The following is a 25,464-nucleotide window of genomic DNA, read 5'->3' as shown; positions in this document are numbered from 1 at the left end:
CTCAATGCTCTTTCTTTCCCTTTCGGCAAACTGTGGTTGTTGGAACAGCGGTTGTAGTAACCAAACGGTGAAAACAAAACCAACTTAAGCCAAACGTGCTGGTATAAATTCCTCAGTGCTGCAACTCCTCAATCAATGGCTGATGAAACATAGAAATTTTTTAATTATATTGGTTGGCCTAACATCATTTCCTTTTAACACAAGCTGATTAAAAACATAACATATTTAATAATTGGTTAAAAACTCATTCCAAATAATTCCTCCTACACACAAAATTGAATCATAACCACATAATTTAAATATTGGAGTAAATAAATATGTAAAACTGTACGATCTACTTATATAATTTTCTCTCTTAAATAATATTTCTTGAACAGCTTTTTTTTAAATTAATTCCTGGATTCCTTGTGGCATTCAATCTGATTTGCCATAGTCGCTCTTTTTTTAAATTATAACAAGTTGTATGGGTCATCCCCACTTCATCCATAACTACCCTGAAAAAAATAAATTTATTGAAAGAAGCACATGTCAATGAATGCTTAAAAAATGCTTTGGAGTCTCTAAATGTTTTGATATCATAGACATGTTCATAAATTCTCTCCCAACTTTCTCTTGGTTTTTCTCACATAAAATCCAGCACAATTTTTTTTGAATGAGTTTTTAACTAATTGTTAAATATGTTATGTTTTTAATCAGTTTGTGCATAACAGGAAGTGATGATCATTAATAAACTCCTGAGGAAGTCCCGAAAAGTAAAAATAGTTAAGGGATGAAAGCGCCAAGTTCTGTGATATTCTTGGTTTCAATAAACATTTGAATGTATTTTAATTATTTTGGGTGGCGTATATTTCATCAGCTGTTGATCGAGGAGTTACAGCACTGAGGATTTTATACCAGCACAGGAACAGTGGTTGTTTGGCCTCCAACCATACTGGGATGATCAGACTTCTCATTCATTTCATTTACCTACTAAATATCTCTCACCACTTTCTGACCGATACAGCAGTTTTGAGAGCCTTATGCCTACCAAATCGCTTATCCAGCCTTTCTTGCCAGTCTGGAACATAGTCTGTAGGGAAGCCCTCATTGAACAGACAGTAGGGAAATTTTGGTATTTAAGCCCTTTCCCTGCCTCATGGTGACTAATGTGGGTACCCGCGCCTCATGGCGGCTAATGTGGGTAACTGCATCACCACGAGGGTCTGCTATATCCTCTCCTAGCATGTGCATACTTCTTAGGTTCATAAGCTAGTATCAGGCTAGCTGTCATTGTGGATCATTTTAAGCCTAGCCAATTTCCCTTTCAAAGGCGAGTTTCAAACCCTGTAACTTGTGTCGGCAAGTTAAACACCTTTATCCATTATACCAACAGCCCACAGTTCCCTGGCCAGAAATTGAACCCAGGCTGTGGCTGTGAGAGTGCCAAATCCTAACCACTAGATCAACAGGGATCCCCTTGGCCAATTGCCCATTGGCCCAAGCCCACTTCCACAGACGTGCAGAACTGAAGAACCACCATTATTGACTTGGCCGACCAAGTCCACATCCACAGATAAAGCCACAATACTGGTGCTAACAAACCTTTCACCTACTGTTTACAAGTGCAGCCATTGCCTGAAACCACCAGAATGTGCAAGCTATTAATGGGCACTCACTGCAAACCTCCCCTGCCGGGCTCCTCTAATGGCTGAGCTGCTACTTTCTGTTCACCTAGATCATAGTTAGGGCTTTAACTCTGCCATGGATCTAGGCTGCAAGAAAAAGGTTACTTGCCAATTTTTAACTTTGTTTGCTGTAAGATTTCCAGGTTCCTATGTTCTGAAGTGAGGAGGGCTGGTAGCAGGGGGTTAATACACATAGTTGTAGTAAGGGCTGTTATTAATCAGTGCTACCTCATCTAAGAGCAGCTAGCCATTGCAGATAATGTTAAATAAGGTATGTGAGTTCATACTGCCCTCTCCTAATTGTAAACATTACTTTCTTAACTTGAGATGGTAAGATGGCTTGCCATTAGTGAATGGGCAGACTTTGCAGTGGGACTAGATTTACAGATTAATTTACTTGCAGGTCTGCTTCAGACCTCCCACGATTGATTTCATTGCCAGCGAACAAACTTGTGTAAGCTGTGGCATTAAACTGTAGCATCATTCAGCTTTACTAAGCCAAAATACAACCTTAATGTAATGTTGTCTTGTTCTTCTGTATTTACATCCTCACTGCTCGAGATTGCATCTCCTTAGCTATTCTCAGACTGGGGCTTTGATTATTTTAGGGCATCATATTTGAGTTTATTTTTACTTTGTTTCATGTTTATCTGCTCCACCCTTCATTTTAAATGAAGCACTGCTAACAGCCTGAATTTTAATTTAAATTGCACCTCCATTGTCTCCATGTCAAGCTGCAATCTTTTTCTGTATATTTATGGAAGTCCATGTGTTTTATGAATAAATCATAACAATTTGCATGAATTGTAGGGTAGACTTTGTTTAAAAGTAACTAGGTATCCTGCATATTTTTCTGACCACCTACAGGCAGATACTGCAACACCTGATGTTGGTGTTTATAAATTGTATTCCTTGCTATGCTGTCTATAGGTTCATAGGTGTGTACTAGGCTGATGGCCCTGGAGCCTTTACAAGCGTAGCCCATAGAAGTGCCCTGGCATTGTGCAGCCCGACATTAGTTCCCAGTGCCTCTATCAAGTAGAGCCACTGGAGTGATCCCCGGGGGGGAACTTTCCATTACCCATCCACTCATCAAGACTCTTTTTGAAGAAGGGCAGCGAAGTGCTGTGCTTGACATGTATGGGAAATCTATTCCAGAGCATGGGCAGTCTGTGGGTGAGGAACCTGTCCCTCCAGCATGTTTTGTTGATTGTAGTAATGAGGTTTAGATCTCTGAAGCATGTGGTGCAGAGGGATTGGGATTTCTTTAAATGTAGAATTTCTAACAGAGCTGTGTCAGACATGGCTTTTTAAGTCGAGCACAGATTGCCTCTAAGTAGGCGATATGAGACAGAGAATAGCTGGAGTCTTTTGAGTCTCTCCGTGTAGGACATGTGTTTAATGCCTAGGATCCTCTTCGTATGGTACTTCTGTGGCTTCTCCAGCTGTTGTAGGTGTCTAGTGAGGTACATGCCAAATGGGGCATTATACTCGACGATTGGTCTATTGAGGGAAAAGTAGATGGAGACAATGGCCTCTTTCTTCCTGGATGCAAATGAGATATGCCACATAAGAATTCATGACCACAGTGGCAATGTGGTGGTCGAAGGAGAGATGCTGTCAACCTGCATCCCCAGATCTCTTATAACACCTTCAGTGTTCAGTGGGCTCCCATCAGTGTGGTAATTGAGTTTTTACCAAAGGGGATGACAACGCATTTTTTGGTGTTAAGCTTAAGGCCATGGTTTCGACACCAGTCATTGGTCTCACTGAGGCCTTTCTGTAGGATGTCTCCATCACTTGGGGAGTTAGTAATGGCTCCCAGTTTGCAGTTGTCTGCGAACTTGGTCAGACAGAGTCCCTTTGTGTTGGCCTGGACTTTTGAGAAGTAGATGCCGAACAGGAGAGGACCCAGGACTGATCCCTGTGGGACTCCACTCATGACTGGTCGGCAGATGGCTTGGAGTCTGCTGTCTGTCAGCCGATTTGCAACCTACCTAGTGATATATAGGGGTTGATGCTCATTCTAAGCTTATTTGCTATACCTGCTAAGCTTGTGTTGGTCAAACAGTTTAACTATCATAACACTGGGTGCACCTCTGATCACTTGAGTGTTCTGTTATGGAGCTAAGTGTTCTGTCAAAAGCTGTTTGAAACAGCACATTATTCATTTTTAAGAAAGGATCTAAGAACCAAGTATCTTTCTTGTAATCATTGTTCATGTTATAATAAGTGGAGGTCATTTTGGTGACATTCCAGCCAAAGGCTGAAAAGGTCTAGAATGGTATTTTACAGCATCCTTTTACGTGGCTGTTCATTTCACCTGTCTGATAACTGCTTTAGTCAAGGGCCTTTGCACAGTACTGTTACGATATCTAGATTTATGTTGTAGTCAGAAAGCTAGTAATACTTTTTATCAGTAGTTAGTTAACACCACTCAATATTTGTGCTGTTTTGGCTCTGAAACTGTCCTACATGAATAATCACGGTTAAACAAGGGAGTTTCTTTTTCAAAAGTGATGCATTGCATAATCTGACTTGTTTAAAATGTGCTTATAAAACACTTTCAAAATGCAGAGATAAGGTATTTTGTAGGGAGTGTGGTTGCCATTCCCTGTAATGTGATACTGTCCTAAGCTTGCATTTTTAAATTTCGTTTTTGCAATTTCATTAGTTTAAGGAGTCCTTTGTGTAAGATAACAGGCAACGGTTATTATTTAGAATACTTTGGCATTCTTTTTGTGTTCAGTTTTTGTTATAATGGTTCATTTAATGAAAATGTGCATCAGCTAAATGGTAGTCATTAAGATAATTGTATGTTTGATACTTTGTTTTTAAGAGGGATGCCCTTCTGTCCACAGTCCGTGTTAATGCAGGTCAGCTGTGCCAGTACCTAGTACAAAGTTAACCTTTCACATGCCTTGTGTAAAGACCATGACTTTAATGTATTGTTTTTAATCTAAGTACTTGAAATTGCCTTATACTTGTGTAAGAGAATCTTACATCACACAAACGTGTGTGTACATATTTAATGTATGTCAATATTTTATACACACACAGTGTTTGTGTTTACTCCCTCACACGCATGTTATTGGAGCAACTGTTACTGGCTTGGGTAGCCAGAGTGCATGCTTCTCCCAGACTACCCCCTGCTGAGATGATATTGTGGTTAACTGGCGATATAAATGTACAATGGCAGGTGTGCACATAAACACATTATACCTTTTATATGTAACATCATATCTATCTCAACGAGTGGATTTTTTTAATTCTCTACATTATACCTTTACCCAAGGCCGGCCTTAGGCATAGGCAAACTAGGCAACCGCCTAGGGTGCCATACAGGCCAGCCTTGTAAAGGGCGCAATTTTTATTTAGGTATTTATTTATATTTCTCAGGCCATAAAGTTTGCACTCTTCTCGGTGCCCTGTCTCAAGGGCACTGGAACCATAGGGCAAGAAGGGGGGAGATCCCGCCCACTTTTACAGATGCAGCAGTAGGCTTCAACAATTAACTTTTTTTTTTTTTTTTTTTTTTTTTACTACTCTGTACGAGTCTTCTCCTTTCAGGATGAACACGCGTGCGTCACGACGTCAGCATGGATTTAAATGGATTCTGCAGTATGGAGTGAAATTTAAGCATGCGGTTCTCTTAGCTAAGTTTTGGATTAATCCTGTCCTAAGTCTGTGTGTCTGCATGTGGCTGTTTTGTTTACAAATAAGGTAAGTATGTATGCATGCGTGTGTGTTTGTCTGTGTTTTTAAACGGTCTGTTTCTGTATACGCATCGCCTTTTTATTTCATCTTGTTTTTCACCTTTCGATCTAAATGAGGAAGTAAAGTTACTAATGATATTTATGTTAGTAAGTGAACAAATATCGGGAGCAGAATATGAAGCAGTGGTATTTACCTTACAGCACAGACTGAATATAGACTGCCGTTTCCTTAGCATTTGAAGTGTCAGTTCTCCTTTCCTTCTTAAGCAATTGTTTCATATAACTATAATTTCTATTTGTTTCTCTAGTGATCTATATCTATACACTAATTTGCTCGCGTGTGCGTGTTTGTCTCTGTGTATATGTCGGTATCCTAGTGACTGCTAAGAGCTGACCTATGGCATACAAGGCATCTTCCGACCAATGATGGATTTTTTGCACATCAGCAAGTCCAATGGCATCATGGAACGGACTCCCCCTATCCACATAAAACAAAGTTCAGCCCTATGACTGTCCATAGTCAAACACAACTTGGATTTACCAATGGGAAGCAGAAAATGTACTCTTAAAGAGTGCTACCTGAGTGGGTCCTTTCAAATTATTTATGGTATGATCCCAGTTATTTTCATGAAGGGTAATCTATAATTATGAGCCATAGTCTCTCTCTCTCTCTCTCTCTCTATATATATATATATATATATATATAATCTACTTGCATATGTGATTGTGTATTAAAGGGGGTATCTGTTGCCGTTCTATGTTTTCTGGTAACATGCAGGTAAAGGAATCTAGACTCTGTATAGATCTCTTGTTGCTCTGCATTGCCTGTTTCCCAATATGAATTATTACTTGACTGTGCTTGTGTTTGCAAAAATGATGCAGTTGATATGTCTTAACTTCCCAAACCCAGAAATAGTTGAGAGTGCACATCCACTTGACTCTACTGACATTTTTCTAGTTAGAATGAATATTTATATTGAGCTTATTTCTACATCTCCAGACCAACTCCCTTTGTATTAAACAAGCCTAACTTCAGTCTGACCTGCACTTACTACAGCAATGGCTAATCCAACACAGCTTACTTCTGAATGCTTCTAAAACCCGAAGTATGTTTTTGGAACACCCTACAGTTTCTCTCTAACTGTTTAGCCATTCCATTTCTGGTCTTAACATGTCCATTATCAAAACCACACCTCCATCAACTAACTGGGCCCCTGTAATGGTTATGGTGTTTGCTATACAAACACAAGGTGCAGGGTTTGAGTCTCACAAGGGATAATTGGCTAGGCTTAAAATGGCTCCTAAGGGCAGTTAGCCTAGTACTAAGCTATTCTATTCTATTCTTAACATTTATTCCCACATAGAAAAATTCAAAAATAAATGTCCTGCTTTTTCTGGTAGAAATCTGTACTTTTTTTCATCCCTCTGCTAGGCCAGCTGGTGATAAATGTGTCCTATCCTAGCTTGAGTTTAGTCTGCCTCTAAACAAAACGCCATTCACATTACTGATTCTGCCTCTAAACAAAACACCAAACCATTTTCTAATTCCATTTGTCAATTCATTACCATTTCTCTTCCTCAAGTGCACTACTACCTTGCACTTAACAAAACAAAATGGCTCCCCATTAAACCGAGAGCTGACCTTCTACTAGGTACTCAGCTCTTCAGGTTACCACTTTCTTCTTCTTGCAGTTTGTCCATAGTCTCAGACTGTGCCCTCCCTATAATCCACCAGACATACATTCTACATAATTGCGTGCCCTTTCATTCTGTCTGTCCATTTTTTGTGTCTCTGGCAGTCCCTTCTCCTCTTGAAAGAAAACTCCAATTTACCCAATTTAAGCTGGCCAAAGGTCCTGTCTCTGAAAAGGGTACATCACCTAACTCTCTTGATCCTGATACAAACATACGCATACACACACGCATGTGCTCACAATCACACATGCATACACAGAAACAGACACACACACAAACTCTTTTATACCTGATCACCCAGACCAAACTATGGTTTTGCATCATGCACCTGACTTCTGTGAGTCTGTGGACCACCATTTTCAAAAGTGGGGCCTAGGTCCATAACGGTTTGGGAACCACTGCTCTACACCAACTACCAGACTGCTGACAGAAATTAGTTTGACTTTCAGTGCATTTTCAGGGTATTAAGGGTTTCAGTGCATTTTCAAGGGATTATGAGTTTTGGTTCATTTTCATGGAATTGTGAGCTTCAAAGGAAAAAAGTTTACTGCTGCTCATGCTAAGTTTGTTTTCAGTGTAAAACTAACTGTTTTGCTTATCAAATGGCACACTGTGTTGTAGAATTGAAAGCAGTGTCAGTAGCATAATTGTCTTTGGTGCAGGAGGCTATGGAGTCTACTCCCACACCATGTAGATGGAGTATTGAATTTGTAGTGCCCATTTGATTGCTGATTATTTGGTGCATTTTAAGGGGGAATAGGGGTTCTACACTCCTGAGTATGTCCTGTGTATGAGATGCCTAGTAACTATGAACGTGTTGTCAGTTTTAGCCATTTCCTGTTGCAATATTAATGATAATACAGGCAATTAATTCCTCAAGAACAACAGGCACTGAATTTGTAGGTGAAACATTGAGATGTAAAGTTGTTTGCCGGAGGCAACATCTTCATTAGTTATAGATCTCTTTAATGTGGAATTGTTCAGACGATTTCTCTTCTGCAGAGATTGTGTGTAGTGAGTAATATTAGTGGATTGTAATGACAGAAGGCTGAGTGGCCGTTTATGGTTGAAATTTTCTGAAATGTGTAGTTTTGTCATTATTGGTTTATACATTTTGTTTCATTGCTTATTAAAAGAATGTTTAAAACTACAAATTTAAAATGCATTCTACAAAGTGGTGCTTTATTCTATAAGGAATGTAATTTAATGCAATCAGGAAGGTGAATCAAAGAACAAATAAATGTATGCATGGCCCTAAAAATGTGTGCAAGGAGTCTGTTTTAAAAACATTACAAAAGTAAACTTAATCCTCCACTGGCCAGATGCATTTTCTATAAATGTGGGTTTTCATGCCGTTTCAGTGGCAGAGAAGTTTACTGTTCATGCTAAGTCTGTTTTAACTGTGAGACTGTACTGTTTGTTTAGCAAATGACTTCTTTGTGTGATATTCTAGCTTAAGCTACTGTGCCCAGGGAGGAGAGAGGTTACAATTCTACTTTCACTGAGCTGTAAGGCTCGCTCTCCTATGTTTAGATTAAATTAAGCAACCCTTTGGAACAAGGCACATGGGTTTCTATTTTCTGAGGACATGACTTTTCTAGTAAAATGTGTGTGAAGGAGCAGCAGATAAAGCAGCTTTACTAAAGGAAATTTCCATCTTCACTTGCAGTTTAAACTACATTACAAAATATCTTTTCTTCTGTACATTTAAATAATTGAAGGAAATGACTGGAGTGAATTTCTTCGGTATTGGCTTGCCTGTGGGCGTGGCTCATAGTGTTGTTTCATGAGTATTGTGTGGGTGGGGCTTAAGGGGCGCCAGAGCACTACTTTGCCTAGGGCGCCATATCAGCTAAGGCTGGCCCTGCCTTTACCTTTACATATACACTGTAATCTTTGTATAGTAGATTTATTTCTCTCCTCTCCTTTGGTTACTTTTAAATGTGATATCATTTTTTTTTCAGGAATGCTAAGTGTTTTGACCATGTAGATGAAAATGTGAGATGTATATTTTGAGTAGTGCCGTTTGATGTCATCCCCCCCCCCCCCTGCCATCAGTCAGGTGTTGTCCAGTGGCTTCCCATCCTTTGCCCAATCAATTCTCCCTCAGGAGCCAGGGCCAGAACCATGCAACTCCAGGCTCCACGAGAGCCCTTTGGCTTATTTTTTCCCTTGCTGGAAGACCTAATCAGTCCACTTGTTCCTCCAGGAGAGCAGGAGTCAGGCAGTAGATAGCTGGCCAGTATGACTGATTAGTGGGCTTCCCTTCTTCTCCTTAGGAGGTCCCAGTAGAGCTCTGCTAGTGCTGACAAGCATGAGGACCATATGCGTATATGCTCAGCCCATCCCCTTGGCAGCACATGCTTTGCAGGGGCAAACTTTCTGCAGATGCTACATCTAAAACTTACTCTAGGTGTCACCCAAGTGGCAAACCAGATTCACCCCACTCTCATGGGTGAGCTGACAGTGGCCTCTCACTCCCACCCCTTCTGACCCACTCCCTTTAGCTTCTGTGCCGCTACTCAAACAGGGGTATTCTGGGTCACATTTAGGGCTTCTTCCCTTTGTGCCATGGGAGCAATTGTAGTTTGATGTTTTAATGTTTATGAATGGTGAAATTGTTGAGTGAGGTTCCATGACCAGACTACATGAAGGAAAATGTTTTTGTTAGTTTCTGTCTGTTTTCATGTATATTCTACTTTAGAGTTTTAACTGGAACTGCAAAATACTGTATAGAGTTTGTGAACCTTTTATAGGTTCGTAGGTGTATACTAGGCTAACGACCACTAGGTCCCTTACAAGCCTTGCTGTGCAACCCAAATGTGACCCACAAATTTGATTTAAATAGGTGGTGATTTACTGACGGCCTCTGTCCGTCAGAGACTTAGGAGATGGACCAGGGATGAATTTCTAATTACCCATTCATTGGTCCAAGTTGTGGGGTTAAATGGAGATAGGGAGGATCTCTGCTTTATATGGATGGGGAGCCTGTTCCAGAGAATGGGAATTTTTTGAGAAAACTCTGTCCAGCATGTCCTGTTTATGCGCAATCAAAATTTAGTTATTTTAATCTAATAGTTCTGTTGCTGTTTGTTTTGTGGATGTGCAAAATATTCATCAAAACAGGATCCAGGGATGCCCTGTATTTCAGACAAAGATCACCTCTCAGAAGTCTGTATGATGCTCAGTAAAGCGACAGAGTTTTGAGGGAGACAGCATAGTACATTGTGTTTACTCCCTGTATTCCTTTTGTAAAGAACTTTTGTAGATGTTCCAGTTGCTGCATATGTCTGGTCAGGTACATATCGAAGGGGGGGCATTGTACTCTATGATTGGTATGGTGAGGGCTGAGTGCACTGGTATGATGTCCTCTCTGGACCTAGATGCCATGCCCTTGCTTGTATGTTGAGCAACAGGGAAGGATTTTATTTCTACCCTGGACACATGTTGGTCGAAGACTAGGTTATTATCTGCACGGGTTCCCAGAGTGCTGATTAGGGAATCAACTTTTAAGGGAATTTTATTGATGAGATAGTTACCTGGGGTGTTGGACTTCCATAAAGTACTACAATGCATTTATTGCCATTGACATTTAAGCCATGGCTTTGGCACCAAGCATTGGTCTGTGTTATACCTTCCTGTAGGGTGTTCTCATCTTGGGAGGGATTCGGTGACTTGTCCTAGGTTGCAATCATCTGCAAACTTGGTCAACTAGAGGCCTTTAACATTGGCTTTGATAATCTTGAGAAGTATATGGCAAAGTGAAGTGGGCCCAGCACATAGCCCTGGGGGACTCCATTGGTGATCAACATGTTTGTGGAGGTGGCCTCACCGATTCTAACCTCCTGGGTCCTATCAGTGAGCCAACTAGCTATCCAGTGTGTTTTATAAAGGGGTTTATACCTAGCTCTGTAAGTTTACTGACAATGCCCAAGTGAGGTATTGTTTCACATGATTTAGATAGATATAAGTAGGCAATATGTGCCATTTTTCACTCATCCATTGCCTTAGTGACGTTTTCAAAGAAGTCCATAAGATTCAGTAATCATGACCCTGCTTTGACAAAGCCAAACCGGAATGGATCCAGTGTTTGGAGATGTCCTATATCCTTATTGATAATTTCCATGATAATTCTTTCCATGGCTTTGCAAATAAAACTAGTAGACTAATGGGTCTGTAGTTCCTTATGAAGAAGATGACCATAGCAGTCCTCTGTTCACGTGATACAAACCCTGTTTTAAGACTTTAGTTGTTACTCCAGGGGATCCTGATGAGTCATATTTTACACTATTCAGTAGGCATCCTGGAATGTTATTGGGGCACACTGAGGCCGTGTTCCTGGCTTTAGTGTGTCAGCTAGTACATGCTCCCTAGTTGTAGTTGGAGGAGTTATGTTTGAGGGTGTTTTGGAGGGGATGATTGGGGGGTGAGATGGGGGGTGAATTTGGAACTGAATTTGTCTGCTGACAGGATCACTACATTGCCAGGCTCAGTGAATGTGACCCAATTAACCACCAGTTTAAGGCAGTGTGTGCTGCCCTTGAGGTTTTTGACATTAGCTATTCAACGCCTTATGGTTATCTTTCACCTGGGAGGCAACCTTAACCTCAGAGTTGGCTTTGCTTGACCTAATTAGCTCTCTTAGTAGCCTATCTACTCTGAGATAATTTCTGTCTTTATGGGAATTACCATTCCTGATTTTTGCCATCTTTTTTTTTCCCTTTGTAGTATATATTGTGTTTAATGTGGGATGCCTCCAGGACAGTTTGTTTCTAAGATTAGTCCTGTTTTTATTTCTGGTAAGGACAGGAGCCTGTACGCAGCCACTGACATGGCTGTATAGAGTTTCTGAGAGCAATTCAGCAAAGACTGCTCTGCTCTCAGAGTTTGGAGGGGCATTGACTTTTGATAATCCATCACTTAATAAAACATAATTTGCCTTGGAATACTTCCTAACTGTTGCTGGTTTTAATGAGATTATGGAGTTGATTTTGATTTAGAAGGAGACAACTTTGTGGTCAGACCTTACCAGGGAGGATGAGACCCTGGTTGGGGGTTCAACTTTCTTCCATATTTGTAAGTATGAGGTCCAGTATGTTAGAGGCTCCTGGCATAATCACTGCTTGGTCAAGGGTGTTTGTATTTACAAAGTCCAGGAATCTCTGTGCCTGTAGATTTGGGGCCATGTAGGGTTCTAGTCTGTAGATGAGTATTTAAAGTTTCCAATGAGTAAGGTGCTAGGATGGATGGCAAGTGTCTTCAGTAGGTTTAGGTATGCAATGTGAGCTTCTTTGAGACATGGAAGGTGACCTATAGCTGGCTAGGATATGGTACAGAATTATGTCTATGATGATCTGCACATGGAGCGATTTCAGTGTGTTATCCTGTTTGACCACCCTAGAGGTATGCTTGTTATTGATGTTTGAGTCCCCTACTCCTTTAGCCGTTGTCTGCAGCTACTGGTCTAAAAGTGTTGACTGCATTGAAACCCTGCACTGCCAGGGTACTCTCTGCCATTCTAAACCATGTCTCAGTAACTGCACATATGTCTATATTCCTGAGTGTGAGAAGGGCTTGGAGGAAGTGTAGTTTTATTTTTGTTTAGGATCCTGGTATAGCACTTTCAAGGTTCATTTGAGTTGATTTTGCTATGTTGTTAGGTTTGTCAATTTGATATTTCCTAAAAAAAGGCACTGAGGGGTGGATAGAGTTTTAGCCAGTATTCAAAAGCCTAGAGGGAGAGGTGCAGACCATCCTTGGCTAAGCAATGTGGTGTGTTAACCATGTCCTCCCAAGCTGACAAATATTGGATCCCCTTGGAATGACACCAGAAAGGCAGTTGTTGAAATCAATAATTTTTTGATATTGTGGCATCATTCTTCTCTGTGATGGTAATGTTCTACGCAGTGGTAGGCTCATACCAGCCTGAGGCACATATTCTGAAAGCTCCATAATGTTTGACTGTAGTCCAGGGAGGTGGATCTCGGGTCATTTGCACCTACATGGACTATGATGGGATTGTATTGGTACCGCTGGTGTAATGACTTGAGTGCGTCTGTCATTTGGTAGATTCTGGCTCCAGATAAGCCTTCGTTATATTTCCTTGTTCATCCTGGTTAGAGGGGCTCCAGTACATCTTACAATGGAGTCCCCTATGACGAGAGTCCTGGGAAATGTATTTTCTTGCCTTAGGGGTTTGGTGATTGCAGATTCTTTCATTAAAAAAATGATTAAGTATATGTAGGCAAAATTCCATTTTTTCTGGGTGCACTGATTTAAATGCATTTTCTGTATTGGGATCTGTTCATATTTATTTGCTTATGAATGCAATTTTATGGTATTTTCGATTTGCAAAACAGATGGTTGTCTTGTGTTCCTCTGCATTTTGAGGAGGATAATATAGTGGTCATCTTTCCTGCTATTGGTAATCTGCTTTCTTTAATGCTTAAGTTATTCACATTCATTTGTCAAACAGCTGTCCATTTTGTTGAAATGCTGAAAACTTTCATGCTGACAACAGTGTTCTACTCTTAACTCATTCCGTCCAGTACAGCTGTTTTTGAGTGTGTACATTTAACTCCCAGTGGGTGTGGCTTAAGTCTGTAAAAAAATGAATTTATCACCTTACATTTCTAACAAATACTCAGACAGAGGTCAAATATCAACAAAATTGTTAGTCATCATGTATGCTTCAAGCTAAATATTCTAATACCTTTTATGTATTATATATATTTGTTTGTTAAGGAATGGAGGGGTAGTTTCTGCTATTTTACCAGTTCAGTACAAAAGTAACATGTTTAGGTGAAACATTCCTGATTTTATAGATACTTTCAGTGTGCTTACAGTATCCCATTTTGAGATTTTTTTTAGAACATTATTGACTTTTTTATGGCAGAGAGGCAAGGCATCCATCTGAGCCATAAGTGACCTGAGTTAAAAACATGGTTGTCTGGGCTAGTAGGAAGAAGCAGCTAAAGGCTTGCTCTCCTAGCATTTGGGGAAACCCAGTGCCTATCTGAAGACCAGGAGCCTTTCAAGTCATTAGAAGGAAGCGGTGATCTCCTATCATCATTGCACTGTCAACTTCCTACATCTAGGGAGTATGATTGGCTGCCACATAAATGATGGCCTAGGGCTCCACACTCACAACTGTGCTTAGGATTCCTCACTCCATGTGCCTAACGTAACTTACCAGGGGGTCTGGGGCCTAACCCGCGAAAGTTGATATCCAGGGTATCTAGTAAGATAAAACTGGGGGAGCCACAGCTGTGCAATTGGGGTAGACAGGGAGAATGGTCAGAAGCAGTGTGGCATTGGGTGCGGGAACTCATACTATTTAGTGGTTGTACATGTTACTGTTTACAATGTGCTTTATGTTTGAGGTGGAATACTGTAGATAAGCCCTCCTATTAAGGTATTTGGAGAAATGTTCATTGAGTAAATAGATTTATTTGATCATGCATTAATACTTCTGAATTCCATCTTGAAGAGCTAGGAAGTTATAGCTTTGTTGTAATGGGGTGGAAGGAGAGTGTTGCATACTTCACATTGCTCACTGTTCTCCTTTTAAATTTTAAAATGTCAAGTGGGAGGAATGAGGGTATGTAAAATAATTTCAAATCTGTACAACTTAAATCCTTTTTTTTTTTTTTTTTAACCAGGTGCCACATTGCTCCTGTTTTGACCCAAAGGAGACTGCAGTATGGGGCTCACAAAACAGTATTTACGGTACTGTGCCACTGCACTTTTTGGAGTGATTGCCAGCCAGAAAGCTAATATTGTGTTTGTGACTCTAAGAGGAGACAAAGGCCGCTATGTGGCTGTTGCTGCCTGTGAACATGTAATCATCTGGGACATTCGCAAAGGAGAAAAGGTAATTATTGCTAATTGGGAAAACATGATTATTTTGTATTTATATTGCTTTGGTTCAGAGATTTTTTTTTCTTTTAAACCAAGTGTCTTTTTGTTCAGAACAGGCAGCAATTAAACAATGATTAAACATCAATCACAAAATTGAACAGTAACTAAACATCCACCTTAAAGCAAGCTGAATGCATATTTGAATTGTTTGCAAGATTAACGCTAGTGACAGTTATACTTAACATTTAATATTCTGCTACAGCCTTTTCTTTCTCTTGAATGAATAAAAAAGATCCAACCACAAATGAAGGCAGAACGACCTTTATAGTAAAAAAGTACAAGCGCTTTCGTCTGGACAAGACTTCTTCAGATACAAAAAACACACAGGTGCTACAAAAATTTATAATGCCTCACAATACAGTCATTTAAGCTTTTAAAGAAGCACACACATACAAAGAATATGCAGTTGTAAAATATAAGGTATACTAATACTAAATACATTAGACTAAAAAACATTAACAAAAGTAAAAAACATTTAATTCTACAATATAATTCATGTTAAACCCTGGCTGCTTTTGCTAGTAGTACTGGTTTGATACACCCTACATTTCAAAAGTAAAGCTTTGTAAAAGGACAGGCAGTTAGGATAGCCAGGATGACTTCAGATTTCAGTGACTTGAAGAATGAATTTCTTTTTCTGGGTAGTAGGTTTACTGAAAGGAATTATCCTATAGATATGGTTTGTGACATATTGGCTAAGGTTTATGGTGAATGGGGCAAAAGATACAAGCCTTTGTTAGGTCAGCCCTTTGTGGTTTCAGGGTCTCAGTGTGGAGATGATTAAGATTTTAGGGGGTCCTGTGTTAGAGTTCACTGCATTTTTCTGACACTTTTACTAATATTATTAGTTCCAATTGGTGCATGTTAAAAAGTAACAAAGATCTTTTTGAGGCAGTAGGACCAAAACTTATATTTACATTTAGGACTGGAAGGAATTTCAAAAAAGTTTTTGAGTGCATTGATACCAACGCAAGACATTTTAATAAGAATACTGTTCCTTGTGGTAGTTGTAGCCAGTGTTCCTACATTGTCAATGATGCAAATATTAGACTAAAGAATGGGCTCAACAGTTTTGTGAGATTCTGCAGGGGTAACTGAAGAACCCAGATGTTTGTTTATTTGGCGATATGTGGTGGGTGCCCTGCATTTTACGTTGGAAAAACTGAGAGGGCACTCAGACAGAATATACGAACACACATACGACATTAGGACAGCCAAGGAAAGTAGTGCACGTTTTAAACATTTGGAGATATGTGCTTCCTTTTCTGGTTATAAATTTGGCATTATTGAAGTTGTTAGAGACAATGTTAGAGGGGGAGATTGCAAAAATATTTTATTAAATAAAGAACTTAAATGGCAACTTAGGCTGAGGGCACATATTGCTCCTGGTCTAAATGAATACATTAGTATCAAACCAGTACTACTAGCAAAAGCAGCCAGGGTTTAACATTAATTATATTGTAGAATTAACTGTTTTTTACTTTTGTTAATGTTTTTTGTCTAATGTATTTAGTATTAGTATACCTTATATTTTACAACTGCATATTCTTTGTATGTGTGTGCTTCTTTAAAAGCTTAATTGACTGTATTGTGAGGCATTATAAATTTTTGAAGCACCTGTGTGTTTTTTGTATCTGAAGAAGTCTTGTCCAGACGAAAGCGCTTGTACGTTTTTACTATAAAGGTCGTTCTGCCTTCATTCGTGGTTGGATCTTTTTTATTCATTCATTGTGTTTTGTGCCTTTTTCCAGTGAACTGTTTCCTTTTCTTTCGTGGTTGGATCTTTTTTATTCATTCATTGTGTTTTGTGCCTTTTTCCAGTGAACTGTTCCTTTTCTTTCTCTTGCCTTATTTCTGATTTTATACATTGTATCATAATGTCCACATTACAGATGTCTTTCCCTCTTATCTTCTTTCCTGTTACCCATTCCAGTTAATCATATAACCTCCAACACACACCCTGTTTATTCTTCTTGTGTTACCTTAAAACTGTGGTTCTTGTCCTCCTATCTGCTTGTCTGCTTTTCATTCTAACCAGGCTTAAAATAATATATTATTTAACTTCATATTATTATGAAATTAATATGGGCTTGGTAATTCAGTGCTAAGGCAGGCTTCTTCCTTACCAGCACCAAACCAAATTTTAAAAACAGTGAACACTTTGGCCTATGACACTGCCTCCTCTAATTCTTGTTACCAGAAAAAAAAGAAACCGAAAGCATAATCGTACATTGGGTTGAAAAACAAACGAGCAAAAAATACCATGCTAAAACCAATGACTTATTTCCTGGATTTTTGCTGTGATAAGAAGTGGAATTTAAGACATCTGTTGTGCTACTTTTTATACATCTCTTGAAACGTACACAGACTTTGATTCAGCTGTTTTTTTTGTATTTTCAACATACATTGAAACTCCAGGACTAGTATTGAGCAGTATGTAGGCCAAAGTAAGTAGTCATCAGGGTGCTTCCTAATACAAATGTTAAACCTTGTATAGTCAACACTCAACATTTAAAAAAAATACTTCTGCTGTTCTTTTAATACTTTTTTTTTTAACAACATGCTAGCAACAGCAGCAATATTGTGGTCATTTTTGCCTGAATCCCTTGTGCTCTAGCATTTACATTTATGTAAATAAAAAACATCAACACCTTCCCTTGCATTGTTCATATGGATTAAAACCCTAATTAACCATATAAAGAACTCATAAAGATTCCATGTAAATACCCATGTAGTATTGTATGTTTTACATCAAAATACACACTAACAGAATTAAGTGTTGAACTCTTTTTATATTAAATGGCACAGTTTCAAAACTATCCCAAAGTTTAATATCCCTCTAAATGCATTCATCTATGCCATTGAATAAATAAAACAATGGCATGAACTCATTCATTCATCTCTTATTGTTAGAATAATTTGTAACACCATAATATTTTTTTTATTGAATAAGAAATGTATTATAAGAAACATTATTACTATAATGTTTTCAAATGAAGTATAAAAACAATGAGCCGGGCAAAATTCCACCACCAACTACATCAGTAGATAGGGTGTCCTATTACCACAGTGGTCTAAAAGCACATTACTCTCTTCCGCTGTTAAGTCAGATGTTTCAATGCAGTCACACATAGTCTGCAGAACATTTTTTAAACCCTTTATTGAATTACCTCTTGTGACGTAGGTAAACTTACATTTTATATAAAAGTAATCAAACCATATCTACAAGTTCACATTTAACAAACCTTATACATCTCATATATTGTATCATATAGTCTAAGCAACATTACATACATTATTAAATTCCTGCCTTCTCTTAAACCTCATTTCTCCTCCAAAGCATTTTTCTGCTGAATTGTTCCCACAATTTCCATTTTTCTGTGTAATTTACTCCCACCCTTTTTTAAAGATCCCACTTACTCGTCTTTTATCTCTGTTACAGTATTCAGTACTTCAAATATAGTTTGTTTTGATTTTAATTTCCATTTTCTAGTAATTCCTTTTTTGGCAGTTACCAGAACTAAACTTAACAAGACCTTACTATATCTAGGCAATTCAGATCCTGAACCCAGCTCAAAAAAATAATTTCCTTAGTTACACTCATTTGCTCGCCCAGTATTCCTGACCGAGTACGCTGTTGAGAATTTTTAAAGTCTGCAAACTCCTTACACTCCTAAAATGCACATGTTCCCAGTTGCCTCTTTCTTCCTCATTAGACCTCCAGTGTTTGCCATCTACCTGAGGAAAAAATCTTCAGTCTACCTGTGGCATAAAAGTATCTAAGCAAACACTTGTAGGCAAGAAGTCTAAATCTAGATTTGCTGTATGTTTGGAAGTCATACACATCTCTCATTATTTCGTTGTGAATTGCGTATTTGGTCTCTCTTCCCAATATTTTCTGACCTCTTCTGATTTGATTTCTTTAGTTAATCGTGCAGTGTTTATATACCCTACTAATGATCCCTTTTTTAACAACGGCTTGTCTTCTAGATTCAATTAAAAACTCAACCAGTACAGGTCCTTCATTTAGGATTTCCCATCGTTTCCTCTTTGTCTATAATCTGTCAGTCCCTGATAGGGAAGGTAGTCAATAGCCTGCAATCCAAATGTCCTCTTGGCTTCCTTCCATCTCTCTTTATTTGTTCACAATACATTGTTTCCTTTGCCAGTTTCCTCCAGTACGTTCCAGCCCCCTTCTAGTCTATTCTCTGTACCCCTAATTGCAGTTATCCATATTGGCAGAATCTTCTTTCTTCATTCCTCTGTTGACTTGGTTCTTAATATAATTTTTTCTACTTTATGAATATATTTTGTATAACTATTGTCCTTTTCCTTAAGGATATGCATCCAAAATCACATTATTTCCTGAATTTAACCCCTGTGATTCATCATCATCCCTTTCCACTTTTGAATTGTAGCTTTCTGCTTGTGTTATGTATAACAGCCTCAATCCTGTAGCTCTAAAATACCCTTTAAATCAAGTAATCCTAAACTTTCTTGTTCTGTCGGGAGGAGCAGCTTATCCCACTTGACATTGCCCTCTTCCTGTCCAAGTAAAATCCTTCAACTCATTATTATTTATGACCTGTGTATAAATCTAAAGAGACTAAAACATTTTACTGCTTGTATCTTGCTATCCATATCTATAGGCAAGATTAGTTTCTCATTTTTGTGTCCTCTTTTGTGTAGTCTCTTCCCACATATCCTTAGCTGCCATAACCAAATCCTTTTTAATCCATCGTCCTAAATACTTAATTTTATTGTACCCCCATAAATATGGGTATTGTTGAACCAATTCATGTGTGGTTACATAATTTATGGCTATAGCCTTTGTTTTATCTTCATTAATTTTATATCAGAATGTTCCACAACACTGAAATGTCCTTTTTTAGTTCCATCAGTTACAAAATAATAACTGGAAACGGTCAACTTTTCTTGAACACCACACCAATTATATCTTTGAATTTCTGAGATCATTATTTTCTTTGAAAGTAGTTCTAAATGCAATGTAAATAATAAAGGTGAAAGAAGTCATTCCTGCTTGGTTCCTCTTTTTAGCTAAATCTGATCAGCGGGGAGCCCTCCCACTTTGATTTTTGCCTGTGATCCCTCGTATAGCCTTCTAATTAACTCATGAAACTTATCGGCCACGGTGGTGCAGTGGTTAGAGTTATTGCCTCACAACAAGAGATTCACTGGTTCGACTCTCAGCTGGAGCACCTTCTGTGCGGAGTCTACATGTCCTTTCTGTGGTCGAGTGAGTTTTAAAGACATGCAGGTAGGTGCGTGTATGTAACTGTGTGCCTTCTGTGAAGGTTGGACACTGAGAAAAAAACACCAATGCCTTTCAATGGCCCGGTGATCCGCTTTGGTGGCTCCTAACTGAGAAAAGCCGAAAGACATCGCTGTTGTATCAGAAAATGCAAATGCTTCCATTGCCCTAATCATAAAATCCCAGCTTACCCTGTCGAATGCTTTCTCTGCATCAAGACCCACCAATAACGGTCGTATTTTCTTGCATTTCTACTTTAGTCTGGATCCTTATTCTATTAATGTTGTCAAATGTTTGCCTCCGTTCTACAAAACCATATTGGTCCATATTTATCAATTTTGATATCACCTTTGCCATTCTGCTAACCATTATAGACATAAACACTTTATGATCACAGTTTAAAATTGATATGAGCCTATATGAAGCTGGATCAGATGGCTCTTTAGCACATTTAGATATTACAGCCGCTACAGCTTTTTTGCAGGATGTTGCTGCCTCTCCTCCTTTTAAAAGATTTTTAAATGAAACCTTCCTGATCTTAATTGCTTTATTCTCTCCTAGCTTCCAAACTTCAACGTGAATACAGTTTATTCCTGGAAGCTTTCATGCACATGGTTGTTCATCTCCTCCTGCCTTAACTATTAATTGTTGAGCCTCCTCTACCTCTAACCTTGGCATGTTTAAGTCTTCCATAAGTATTTCTATTTGTGCTGTTTCTTGATTTCCCCACTTCTCATCATTCACTAACTATAACTTCTGGAGTACTTTCTATTTTCCTTAATAATCCTGGATAATTTGTACTACACATTCCGTAAACTAATAGGAAGGTGGGGAAGTGCTAGTGTCTCATCTTCACTGTTTCATTACCCTGCATTTTTATCCTGGCTGTTATTGGTGCATGATCTGAAATAGTTATTGGAGGTGTATGAAAGTTCTCAGTTAAATGCACATGTTCCTGTTAAATATAATTCCTGTCTAGGTTAGCCCAACCAAATATTTTCATAAATTTCTTCAGAAATCTACCCTCTTTTATTATATTTTCCCTTCTAAGCCTACCGGACTCCTCCTCCTTGTTGTAAATCAAATTCCAGTCTCCACCTATAAGTATTATTCCCTGCTGAAAGCTAATTATTTCTCCCCAAAATTTTGTACGCTCCATGTTAATTTTGAAATATCCAGTGACCCTAAAAGTTATGCTCCTGACGGGGTGAATTTTTTTTTTTTTGTTTGGAACCTGAGTAGGCAGTAGAGTTCTTGCAGCAGGAGCAAGTGAGAAGGAAAGCAGCATTTCAGCATTCAGTAGGGAAAACAGCAGGAGAGCCCTGTGACTACGTCACGGGGGGGGGGGGGGGACGACGACCTGACCTGACCTGTTAAAAGTATTCCTGGTTTTTAAGAAACAAATGGAAGCTAAAGTGCAGCAGGGGAAATGGAAAACACAGCAGATTGTCAAAGCTGTCTTGCCTAAGTATCAATGTTAAAAGAGAGTATAAAAATGTAAATTTAATGATCTCAGGATTTAGGAAGCCCTTTACTTTTAAAAAATGTATTTTCTCTTTCTCTCTCTCTCTGTTAGAATAAGATGTACCATTTGAGTTGGGGTGATTCTAGTAACCTTATGACTGCGTGAGAAGTACAGCATTTAAATTTGCTAACCAAGATTATGCAGTGAAAGTGTACTTATGACTGGGCAGTGTACTGAATAGTTTCATTTGCTTGAGTTATGTTTCATTTACAAAAATAAAAGGGCCCCGACTGTATTAAGGGCAAATGGCAGTGGAGCATGAAGAGAAGAGCATATTAATGAGGAGAGGAGAGGAAAAAAGTGCATTTAACAATTTTATAGTGTCTTTAAAAAGAAAAAGGTTAAGGCATTAAACTATTTTGATAATTAATGTGAGAATTGTCAGTTATGATTGTTATTTAAAAGGGGTGTGTATTTCATAACATTCAGGCCGAAGAAGTCTTTACCTAGATGAAAGCACTTACTTTGATGTATTGTTATTAAAAACCTTGGATTTTTTATTTTTCGTTTAGGTTTTATTGCAGGTTTCAAGTTACATTGTGTTTATTCGTTTCTTAAATTATTTGCATTTAACAGTGAGTCTTTTGCCTGAAGGAAGAAGAATCTCTGTGGTTTCACTGAAAGGGGATCTTTACTCCTGTCAATGTATGCATAAAACTGCAATTTGTTTAGCATTAATGACTGGTTTAATGAAAATGGTTATTTTTTTTAATTTAATTTAATTTTTTTTGGGGGGGGGATTTTGAGGAATTGTTCGATGGTTGAAATTTATCTTTTGATGTTCGTGTTACCCTGCTGCAGTCATCACACTTGGGTTATCTTGTCGTCAGGCGGTCCCGCAGTCGGCCTGAATTCAAAAGTCTTGGTCCGGCGTCGGTTGCTGTCGCTTCTTCCCTGACGTCAGTGCGCCAGGGGTATATATAATGCATCCAATGCCATTTTCTTCAGTCTTTCTTACCGCGCGGTGCCCGAAGCAGAAGCAGTTCGCAAGTGCCGGTCGGCCGACTCCTGAGATTTTCGAAGTCGAATTTCATATCCGAAGTCTTCAATAAAGCGAAGTACCCCGTTGGGGAAATTTTTCTTGCCTCAGACCAATGTCAGAAAAAATTAACAATTGTATTTCTTGTGGAAAGCAAATACCTCATAAGGATTTTCATTCTTACGGTATACCTTGCCTAGGCCCAGACCACGACGTCACTGGTTGTCGCTTTTGTGCTAGGTTCAATAAGCGTACTATAAAAAGATGCTTTGATTTTGCACGACACTACTTCGGTAGAAAATTTAACTACACAATGCCATCGGAGCAACCGACTACCGGCGTGCACAAAAAACACAAGGATAAGGACAGGCAGCCTAGACCCAAACCAGACTCCGAGGCCTCGGCTGGGCCGGTCTCCAGCTCACCGGTTTTCAGTGAGACTCGTATGCAGCCCCTGGCTACCGCAGATTTGGAACCAGAGACCGCTTCGGAGCCTTTGGCAGAGAGTGCTAGGCCGACGCAGCCATTTTGTTTAGCCCTTGCCAACAAAAAGAGGAATGCCAAACCTGCCACAAAATCAATGGGCAGAGGCACAAAAACAAATTACAGCTCTCATGGACATGAGAGCCATTCAACTGGTACCTACACGGGAGCAAGGCCAAGGATTTTAGTCTTTTCTAGAAAGGACAATGCCTGGAGACCAATTCTGGACCTTTCAATTCTAAACACCTTCTTACAAGTACCCAAATTCAAGATGCTAACACTACAGCAGCTTCTTCCCATGTTGGGCAAGAAAGCATGGCTAGTAACGTTGGACCTCAAGGAGGCATACCTGCATGTCCCTATCAGACAAAGTTGCAGAAGATACCTCCGTTTCATTGCAGGTTCAACCCATTGCCAATTCTCTGCACTGCCCTTTGGTTTATCCACTGCGCCCAGGGTCTTCACAAAATGCCCGGCACCAGTAATTGCATACTGCAGACAAAGAGGAATTCAAATATACCCATACCTGGACGACTGCCTCATCCAAGCAGAAAGCAAGGACATCCTCTTAAAACATCTGGCTTTTGTAAAACATCTTCTAAGTTGCCTGGGGTACACAGTAAACGAAAAGAAATCAAAACTAGTACCCTCACAAAATATGACATTCCTGGGTGCCAGCTTGAATACAACGGCCCAGAAGGCTTATATGACGCCAGACAAACAAATACAACTGACTCAATATTTCAAAACAATGGCAACAAAGACCCAACTCCCTGCAAGAAAAATTCTGCAGGCCTTGGGCATTATGGCATCTTGCATACTACTAATACCATTTGCAAAGCTGCATATGAGGAAATTACAGTGGTACCTAAAAAGCGTATGGTCTCAACACAGCCACAGCTTGGTCACAATGATATCTCTCATTCCCTGCCTTCAGCAAGAGTTTCTGTGGTGGTCACAGGCATGTCACCTCAACGAGGGTCAGCCTTTCACCTTGCCCCCAGCCAGGCAAACTATGACAACAAATGCATCGGACTACGCCTGGGGGGGGCACATGGCAGGACAGTGTGTTCAAGGCATATGGACTGCAGATCAAAGGAATCTGCACATCAATCAAAGAGATGCTAGCTGTACAGAATGCTCTGACAGCCTTCAAGAATCTATTACATCCAGGACAACTTACAATAAAGACGGACAACACCACAGTAATGTGGTACATAAACAAACAAGGGGGTACACACTCCTACCCTCTATGCAGGCAAGCAATGACCTTGTGGAACACAGCACTGGCTTACCAAGTTCAGTTACAAGCTCAATTCCTGCCAGGAAAAAAGAACACATTGGCAGACAACCTCAGCAGAAACATCATGGATCCCCACGAGTGGAAACTGGATCCACAAGTATTTGCAATGATAACTCAAAAATGGTGCCTCCCAGACATAGACCTGTTTGCCAGCCCCCAAAACTATCAGCTAACAAAATTTTGTACAAGGACACTTCACCATCAAGCTTGGAAAGTGGACGCGCACTCATTCAGTTGGAAAAACCTGACAGTATATGCCTTCCCTCCATTGCCTCTTCACACAAAGGTGCTTCTGAAAGTAAGAAAGGAGAGACCACGACTGATACTCATAGCCCCAGACTGGCCACGCCAGCACTGGTACCCACTATTAAGGAATATGGCCCAGGGCCCACCTTGGATTTTACCACAAATTGCCCATTTGCTCACACAGCAAAACAGTCAGATTCTACACAGCCAGCTCAAAACCTTAAATTTGGCTGCATGGCAAATCACCTAAGCATCCAGCCAGCTCCTTTTCCTCAAGCAGTTATGGATGTTATTCTGGAAGCTAGGAGGCCCAGCACCAGGAAGGCCTACTCGGACAAATGGAAAAGGTTTTGCGCCTGGAACCAAGCTAAAGGCCAAAATACCCTTCAGCCGCACATGCCTCAGATTCTATAGTATTTAACTGAGATGTTGCACAAAGGACTTTCTTTTTTTTCTTCCATTAAAATCCACGCACAAGCTATTTCAGCCCACTACAACACGGATCCACCCTTATTTTCACATCCACTTCTAAGGCAGTTCCTCAGAGGGGCAAAAAACATTAGCCCCCCCCCCCCCCCCCCAGGAGAGCACCTACACCAACATGGGACCTCAATTTTGTTCTGGAAAAACTTACGCTACCTTCCTTTGAACCAGCTTTCTC

The 25,464-nt window shown here is 39.6% G+C and overlaps 1 protein-coding gene across 1 annotated transcript in view; it reads left to right on the top strand.

Moving 5' to 3' along the window:
- Window positions 1-25,464, top strand: part of LOC122802408 (WD repeat-containing protein 3-like) — a 270,090-nt gene that overhangs the window by 55,290 nt on the left and 189,336 nt on the right. Inside the window, exon 3 of the mRNA XM_044072031.1 lies at window positions 14,737-14,948. Within this exon, the coding sequence (XP_043927966.1) occupies window positions 14,778-14,948 (171 nt within the window). The 5' untranslated portion in view covers window positions 14,737-14,777. The remainder of the gene's footprint in view (window positions 1-14,736; window positions 14,949-25,464) is intronic.

Source organism: Protopterus annectens, chromosome 5.part0 (assembly GCF_019279795.1).
Source record: "Protopterus annectens isolate FY-2018-M chromosome 5.part0, PAN1.0, whole genome shotgun sequence".
Lineage (NCBI taxonomy): Eukaryota > Metazoa > Chordata > Ceratodontiformes > Protopteridae > Protopterus > Protopterus annectens.
This window is presented reverse-complemented; position numbering and strand designations above follow the sequence as displayed.